At 38.5% G+C, this 9,672-nt stretch overlaps 1 protein-coding gene across 1 annotated transcript; it reads left to right on the top strand.

The window, feature by feature from the left end:
- Window positions 1-975: 975 nt before the first annotated feature.
- LOC124859003 (40S ribosomal protein S14-like) lies at window positions 976-1,500 on the top strand. The gene has a single exon (XM_047351406.1). It carries the CDS (start codon window positions 1,010-1,012, stop codon window positions 1,463-1,465), a length of 456 nt encoding a protein of 151 aa, XP_047207362.1. The 5' UTR covers window positions 976-1,009; the 3' UTR covers window positions 1,466-1,500.
- The last annotated feature ends 8,172 nt before the right edge of the window (window positions 1,501-9,672 follow it).

Consider the following 9,672-nt stretch of genomic DNA (forward strand, 5'->3'; position numbering starts at 1 on the left):
CAGAATAATGTTTTCACAGCTGCATTACTGTTGTGAAGTTTTATCCTTTACAGCATGTGTTATGTTTAGAAAATTCATGCTTGCACTAGCACTGCAAACCTTATAGTTTCCTTGCGCATTTTAAGGGATGAGATGTTTCTTAGTGGAGTTCAAGCACTACTGATAGGGATGGATCAAATTTTACAAGAACAGGATCAATATGTTGGGGTTTAAGTCAAAGTTGCTGCTTCATGGAAAAATGATATACTATGGACTTTTAAACAAGGAAGAATACTATATTTCACATGTCTCTTGGGGTGCTAAAAAGGTGTGAGGTGTTATCATATCTTCAGTCTGGGATCTAATAGTGTTCTTTACACCTTGCGATGAGCTAAAAGGTCCCGACATGGAATGGAGGGGTTGAAGTTGACTAATCAACATTACACCTCTGACCCAACTCAGGATTTAGTCACAAAGCCATAATGATAATAAACTGTAATGGCAAAGGGGAATAAAGAACAAGTGTGACGTGATGATTTGCTACAAAGCAAGAAGAGTCAACAAGCCAGCGTTCTAGAGAAAGCAGACACACCAGAGTATCCTTTAGTGCCTATCTTATCTAAGAAATACATTAATCAGCAGACTCTGACACAGATAATAATACGCTTAGGATGGGATGCTGCAATTGTTCTTGCATTTACCACACTGAATGCATTTGGAGGGCCTTGCATGTGATATAAATATGTGAAAATGTGATATAAATATTTGCTTAGTCCAAAGAAGTGAAAATCTTCTCATATGCCTTACTGAGTTTTTTTCTTCCGCCTAAATTTTTAAATTTACACAAGCAAAGCAGCTGCAGCCAGATGCATTCTATGACTTCTAACTTTTCTCCCAGACTATCAACAGGTAAGGAGCCGAAATAACAGCACAGATCATCTTTAATTAGTAATGGTCGAACATTGTGTTACTTAATGTATTAATAAAAATCCCCTTTCTGTTTGTGCTCAGTAAAGAGACGCTGTAAGACATGGCTCCTCATAAAGGGAAGGAGAAGAAGGAGGAGCAGGTCATCAGTTTGGGTCCTCAGGTGGCCGAAGGAGAGAACGTGTTTGGAGTGTGCCACATCTTTGCCTTCTTTAACGACACCTTCGTCCATGTCACTGACCTCTCTGGGAAGGAGACGATCTGCCGTGTGACCGGCGGGATGAAGGTGAAGGCTGACAGAGATGAGTCGTCTCCGTACGCCACCATGTTGGCAGCTCAGGACGTGGCTCAGCGCTGCAAGGAGCTGGGAATCACAGCGCTGCACATCAAGCTGCGAGCAACTGGAGGAAACAGGACAAAGACTCCTGGACCTGGAGCCCAGTCGGCGCTCAGAGCTCTGGTTCGATCAGGCATGAAGATCGGACGTATTGAGGACGTCACTCCGATCCCATCAGACTCCACCAGGAGGAAGGGCGGTCGCCGTGGTCACCGTTTGTAAACAGCTGTTTAAATTTCACAATAAAAGCTTCAAGTGAACAAAAAAAAAAAAATGTATTAATAAAAATCTAAATTTTTAGATTTAGAGGGTTACCAATCTTATACTGCTTTAAAAATGACAGATATTACAAATGTAGTCTGGATCACTTTTTTAGTAAAAAGTTTACACTCATTTTGCTTTCTGGCAAAAAAATAAATAAAAATACATGAATACAGTTTATGTGAGCAAAGAAAACACCCAAAATAAAACTGAAGTAAATAAGCTGACAGGTTACAGATGCAAGGGGCAAACATAATCAATATGCTAACTGGTGAATGATAACATGACTTACAGTGCCTTGCGAAAGTATTTGGCCTGTGTGTTCTCCAGTCTCCGTATAAATTCACCTGCTCTGTGATAGTCTCAGGGTTCCATTCAAAGCGCAGAGAGCATCATGAAGACCAAGGAACACACCAGGCAGGTCTGAGATACTGTTGTGGAGACGTTTAAAGCTGGATTTGGATACAACATTTTCCCAAGCTTTAAACATCCCAAGGAGCACTGTGCAAGCAATCATATTGAAATGTAAGTAGTATCAGACCACTGCAAATCTACCAAGAACCGGCCGTCCTTCTAAACTCTCAACTCGAACAAGGAGAAGACTGATCCGAGATGCAGCCAAGAGGCCCATGATCACTCTGAATGAACTGCAGAGATCTACAGCTGAGGTGGGAGAGTCTGTCCATAGGAGAGCAATCAGTCACTCGTACACTGCACAAATCTGGCCTTTATGTAAGAGTGGCAAGAAGAAAGCCATTTCTCAAAGATATCCATAAAAGGTATTGTTTAAAGTTTGCCACAAGCCACCTGGAAGACACACCAAACATGTGGAAGAAGGTGCTCTGGTCAGATGAAACCAAAATCGAACTGTTTGGCCACAATGCAAAACGATATGTTTGGTGTAAAAGCAACACAGCTCGTCACCCTGAACACACCATCCCCACTGTCAAAAATGGTGGTGGCAGCATCATGGTTTGGGCCTGCTTTTCGTCAGCAGGTACATGGAAGATGCTCAAAATTCATGGGAAGATGGATGGGGCCAAATACAGGACCATTCTGGAAGAAAACCTGTTGGAGTCTGCAAGAAACCTGAGACTGGGATGGAGATTTATCTTCCAACAAGACAATGATCCAAAACATAAAGCCAAATCTACAATGGAATGGTTCACAAATAAACGTATCCAGGTGTTGGAATGGCCAAGTCAAAGTCCAGACCTGAATCCAATTGAAAATCTGTGGAAAGAGCTGAAGACTGCTGTTCACAAACGCTCTCCATCCAACCTCACTGAGCTTCAGCTGTTTTGCAAGCAAGAATTTCAGCCTCTCGATGTGCAAAACTGATAGAGACATACCCCAAGCGACTTGCAGCTGTAATTGCAGCAAAGGGTGGCGCTACAAAGTATTAACGCAAGGGGGCCGAATAATATTACACGCCCCACTTTTCAGTTTTTTATTTGTTAAACAAGTTTGACACATCCAATAAATTTCATTCCACTTCACAATTGTGTCCCACTTGTTGTTGATTCTTCACAAAAAATTTGAATTTTATATCTTTATATTTGAAGCCTGAAATGTGGCAAGAGGTTGAAAAGTTCAAGGGGGCCGAATACTTTCGCAAGGCACTGTACATTCTGTGTATATTTTTAAACTTTAGTTCAGACAAAATATAATAAATAAACAGGAACTAGTTCCTGTTGGAGCTCTGAACTTAGTGCCAAATGTTTAGGTGATTATCTATGAACCCTGAATTCATTCATTTTAACCTGGGTAAAAGGAATTCAGAACTAGTTCTTACTAATAGAAAATTTACACAACATTGTCTGCAGGTAATGCTGTTAAGTTGTTTTTAATGTTGAGCTATTGTGCCAAGCTAATTCAATTTTCTGTTAAGTATTTTTGTTTTGTTTGATATTTCATCTGCCAGTTTGGGTCTTTGTATTTGATTATTATTTTCATTGTCTCCTGTGTTCCTTTGTCACACTTGTACCCCTGTTACAGCATTTACTTCTTAATTAATATAGATAATATTTGTCTGATCACTTGGAGTCACTCATCAAGAACTGAGATTGAATTCATATGGCTAGTTTATCCTTAAATATAGAAAACAAAAGAATTACTGATGTCATGGTAAATGCTACATTCATCATTTTGACACAGTTTAACATGATGAATCCCAGATCCTTAATCCCAATACATATGCACTATTCAGAATGAGAGTGCATCAAAATGATACACATACTTCAAGGACATTACATGACTTGTTTTCCTGTTTATGACAGGAAGTTCCTGTCACAAACAGCTTTAGCAGACAAGAGGAACTCTAAGTGAAACAGAAAACATAACTTATAATTTATTTTTCTGAACTTTTGAAATCTGTCTGCCATGGAGCACAAAACTGCCTGGGACAGCCTTTTCCCACAAATGCAGAAATTGAAAGAAATCATCTTAATATTGAAGGAATTGGGCAGTAATTGGCATGATAATAGGATTAAAGATGTGATAAAAGACAATTGTGAAACAAAATAAGCATATTCAATGTTACATTTTGCAAGTCCAAAGTCGCCCGGAAGTGACATCAAAGGGGAAGTCTCCAGTCATTTATTGTGTGAGCGTCAATGATAAACTGTTTAGGTAGAAGCCAAGTTGCGTTCAAAACAGCGTTAATATGGTGAAACGATGGATTTCTGGTGGTGGCAGCAATACTTTGACAGCAGCCGTTAGTCTGCACTACTTTCCTGAAGTGAAGAGGATCAGAGCTGGAAAACTGACGAGGGACAGATGGGCTGGTCCCACCAAACACAGCCAGTTGTAATGTCCTCAGTAAACTGCTTCCAACAAGAAATCTATTAATTCACAAGATAAATTATGTCAGAGGTCAGGATATCTGACAGACAAAGGAGAATGTTGAAAGCGGGGTCTATAATAGGGTTACTAGATGTCCCAATTTTTGCGCAACTGTGTTACATTTTTCACTCATTCCCGCGTCGCTCAAACAGAAACTATGTCCTGTATTTGACTGGGTCAAATTCTGATAAGACAAAAAACGATTTTACTGGAGCTCTTCTGAAATGTAACGAAAGCAGAGCTCCAGTCATCATCACAGAGCCACATCAGAGAATTTAAGTACACCCTTTCATCAAACGTTTTGACAGGTGGGTGGGATTTCCGGTGAGGGTGGGATTTCTGGTTGGCGCCATGTGGGCGCCATGTGGGTGCCATGTGGGCAGGAGGTCATGTGGTCAAGCAGGTGGTGTGTCCAAGGGGGCGTAACCGTGGATGCTGATTGCTTGTCGTCATTAGGGGCGATACCTTAAATGAGTCAATTAAAACACAGGGGTGTGTTTAAGGGTGTTACGGGGAAGGCCTTAAATGAGCCAATTAAAACACACAGGGGTGTGTTTAAGGGTGTTATTAATAATCTGTATGTTTTTTCAGGCGTTAATACATCTAAAAACAAAAAAAAGACATGCATCCTTTTATATTTTAAAGGTATAATCAACTTAATGTTGACCTATCACATGAAATCCTAATAAAATGAACTGTGTAACCTGACAGAAATTGTAAGTTCATTTTGCTTTTACAGCAGGACCTATTTTGTTGAATATATGAGCCAGTCTAAATCCGTTCAAAATAGAAAAGACCTAAAAAGTAAATTAAAAGATTGTGCTTCACTACATCGATGGAACGAGAAAAAACCTTCAGCTTCTGCGTCAACATACTGGAAAAGCAGCTGAAAGAGGTAAGACGAATATGAGATTAACAGAAAAAAAAAAAAAAAGAACTTCAGTATACTGTTTCCAAGTTACAAATTGACTCTAGCAATGATGTGTTTGTTTTTGAATCATGAGAGACTCCATTTTAGGAAAAATGAATGATAATTTTAGTTACCTGTAACTTTTCTAAAACATTTACTTTTTCATCTTAGAGTAAAAGGTTATTCAGGGGGGTTACAGTTATTCTATATCCAACTGTTAGGGGCGATGTCAGGAAGGGCAGTTAGGTCTGTTCCTTAGATAACCATATCACCTTTGAACTCAAGAAAGGGTTTTGGTCTTAAAACATAGAGTCTTTGCAGTTGAGATAACACTGTCATGTTCTGGTATAAATACTGAGTAAATGTTGTCCGGGGGCTCTGTTTCATTGGCTAACCTCAGTGTCAGGGTCTTCAAATGCTGAATGTCTTTGAACCATAACACTTGTTACATTGAAAATACCAGTACTGACAAGAAAAAATGTCGGTAAATATTTCAGGAAACCCGGAAATTGTGGAATCTACTTCTGTTAATAATTCACAAAAGTACAATGACATCTTTAAAAGTAAGTAAGTAAGTAAGTATTCATCTTTAAGAAATCATTAAATGCATGTGAATGTTCTCTAATTTTGTTTATATATATTGTTTATATATATATATTTTATTTTTTTTTCTTTGTCATAGAACCCACCGCTGATGACCTTGATGATTTCATCTTGACACAATCAGATTATGGTAAGTAAATGTTAAATGCAATAAAAAAAAAAAATAAAAAAAGAAATATATATATATATATATATTATAGTTAACCCTTGACAATGTTTCAATTTATAGATTTGATGAGAGAGGTAAACCCGAATGATCAAGTTGGAGGGTTCAGCGGCTGGAATCGACAGTCAAAATTGAGAAGGCGAATTATTTCCAAACAAGAAAAAACCCCAACAACATCTGAACTTTCTTCTAACACAGAAATTAAAACTGATTCTTTGAATACTCCTCCGTCAATTATCATCATTTCCCCTGAAGACACACCGGATAAGTTACCGGCACCACCAGAAAGTAAGTCCTAAGAACTAACTATTTTTCTTTGAGAGTGAATGTATTTTAAACCTCAGATAAACCTGTTTACAGATTTGACTGAGAGCTCTGTGGAAGACACAGCTGTCGAGCAGCAGCAAGGTAAGGAAATAAAAATTAAATAAAAACAATATATATATATATATATATATATATATATATATATATATATATATATATATATATATATATATATATTTATATATATATATATATATATTTATATATATATATATATATATATGTATGTATTTGTAAGCATAGTTCAATAAAATGTCATATAAACCTGTTTACAGATACATCCAAAGATGCCACATTGAATCTGCCCACCAGAAGGTCGCTTTTCAAAGATCAAGACAGCTTTCAGCAGTGAGGCACCGTTTCAGTTCAACAAGATGCGAAATCTGGAGGTTTTACCGCAAAGAATCGGAGTAAGATAAAAAAAAAAAAACTTGTGTATTTTAAAAACTATTTTCGGTTTTATTTATGAACGCTGTGCTGCGCAGCGTAAGATAACTTTTATTGTCTTCTGTTTATACAGAATATTTAACCCCGGCCAAAAGACAGAGACTCTCTGCGCTACAAAGCAGAGCAACGCTAGTGAGTGGATTAATGAACGGTACGTTTTAATTCATACATACATACTGAATTAATTTGAATTCCTTTGTTTTTCTTTTTTTTTCAGCTATAATGTGATTATTTCAATATATATATATACATATTTTTATTTATTTATTTTTTGTTCATTCTCCTTACAGAGGTAACGTTAATGGAAGGACAGATTGGCCACAGAAACGGACAACGCAGGAAGACAGTCTCTACAGCCTCACGGAATCTTCGTAATAAGGCCTCATCGTTAACGCTTCTGGCAGCATGTCAGATTCTGTTAAAGAAGCATTTTGGTGACATCAAGGTGATTTTAAACTGAACTGATCACTGTGTTTTTTTTTTTTTTTTCTGTAGGTTAGTTTTATTTTTTATTTTTTTTCTTATGTTCATATAAATGGATAACCGAATCAGACTTGCCCTGGATGAAATAAGAAATTTAGTTAATGAACTTAACGAAATTCCCGTTAATGCAGAAGTAGCAGATAACATCGTTTTAAATGCATCTCCTGCTAACAGTGAAAATGTAATAAATGAAGATCAGCACGGTGACGTTTTAAACGTAATCAATCAGGCTCTTGAAGATTTAAATAGAGCACCATCTCCACACAGCATTGAGGAAAATGATTCACCTGACAGTAATCAGAATCCTTCTACGTCACACGCCGCAGATCGGCACGGTGATGTTTTAAACGTAATCAATCAGGCTCTTGAAGATTTAAATAGAGCACCATCTCCACACAGCAGCATTGAGGAAAATGATTCACCTGACAGTCATCAGAATCCTTCTACGTCACACGCCGCAGATCAGCACAGGGGTCATTTCAATACGGACGTAGCAGTTAGTTCTGTTCAAATAGGACGAAACCCTCCAGCCGTGGTTGAACGTGAACATTTTAATAACCATAAAATAAGGAGACCTTTTACCACACCGCCGCCCTGTCCAAGTAACGTTCCAGATTTAGCCGCATTCTATACAGACATCATGCGTATTATCATTGAATTATCCGACGCTGCGAGATCGTTAACCAGATGTAACGACGTTGTGCAGCTGGAATTAGTGGGTGAAAATCTCAATCGTCACATCACATTTACTGTTACAGATGATGAAAATATGATCCTGCCTGCTTTCGAAAACTTCCTCGACGATTTAGTACAATCGAATGCAAATATACCTGTAGATAATAACATGGAATTTGTTCTTCAGGTTGTTAATGACCCAGCAGGAGGTTCTAAGCGTAAAGCTGCAGGAATGTTAGACTGTGAACTGTTTAATAAGAAAATGCGTCATTTGTATATTATAAACAATACCGGTAATCAGTTATGTTTTGCAATCAGCCTCGCACACGTCTCTGATCCTGAGCTCACGGATCACCGTGCTGTAGAACTGGGGAGGAGATGGCAGCATCAGGCAGGCCTCGACGAGCAAACAGCAGTTACTTTTAGTGATATTGGTAAATTTGAAACCATTCTGAAGAGAAAAATTGTAGTGTTTCACAGAACCACGGGCTCTACTGCTCTGTGTAAATTTGAGACCAGTTTCCCTGATCGTTCAAACCCTGTGTTTTTGCTGTTATTTCAAGGTCATTACTATGGGATAAAAAATCTCAAAGGTTTTATGGGGTACAGATATATTTGTAATTACTGTTACGCCAGCTATGATAATGCAAATACACACCATTGTGAAGGTTATTGTCCAGTGTGTCGAACATATAAATGTATGCAAGAAATTAGCAATCCTGTAAGCTGTGCAGGCTATCAAAGAATCTGTCGTAATTCCTCATGTTTCAGCAGACACAGGGAACCGCGCATCAGAAATAGTGCTGACAGACCTATGAGTGACTGTGAGTTGGTAAAACTGTGTAAAGTATGCAAACGGATATACGTTATTCCAATCAGTAAACCGAATAAACCACACGTGTATAATGTAAAATGCAGTATTTGCGGTGAAAATGTACCCTCCTCCATCCTGCTACGCTGTAGAACGCATGAGTATTCAAGAACAACAGGTGTTTAGCAGCTGGTACAGAGAAGCGAGCAAAGAGGTCTTTGACTTTAAGAAAGAAGCTATTCGTTATTGTAAAAATGACGTTGAAATTATTTTTCAAGGATGCTTAAAATTCAGAGACGAGTTCTTTAAGGAGACAAGTGTGGATCCGTTTAAAAGTATCACAATAGCATCAGCCTGCATGAAGGTTTTTGTAACCAATTTCCTTCCTCCTCAAACCTTAGCCATTCCATCACCTCTGGACTACAGACATGGCAGTAAAACGTTCTCCATTCAATGGCTCGGCTAGATTGCAGACAGCAGAGCCATATTTATCGAGCATGCATTAAATAGGGGTGAAAAGAAAATTGGCCCATATTCAGTGGATGGGTATGCAGAGATTAAGGGTGTCAAAGTTGCGTTTGAATTTTACAGCTGTTTTTTCCACGGCTGTAAAAAGTGTTACATGCCTCATGACCAGTGTCCGTTGAGAGGGGTCGCATTTGAACAGTTTTACGCAGCCACTGTTGAGAGAAGCAAGGTGTTACAAACTGTGTACGGCCTTCGTCTCGAAGTCATATGGGAGCATGAGTGGATTGAAATGAAAAAATCAGACCCAGGGGTGATCAGCTTTCTTGAGAAAGTTAATGCACCCGAACCGCTATCCCCCCGGGATGCTCTGTATGGTGGACGCACCTGTCCTATGAAGTTGACGTACACAGCGGAACCGGATGAAACCGTACACT

The sequence above is a fragment of the Girardinichthys multiradiatus genome, chromosome 2, assembly GCF_021462225.1.
Source record: "Girardinichthys multiradiatus isolate DD_20200921_A chromosome 2, DD_fGirMul_XY1, whole genome shotgun sequence".
Classification (NCBI taxonomy): Eukaryota; Metazoa; Chordata; class Actinopteri; order Cyprinodontiformes; family Goodeidae; genus Girardinichthys; species Girardinichthys multiradiatus.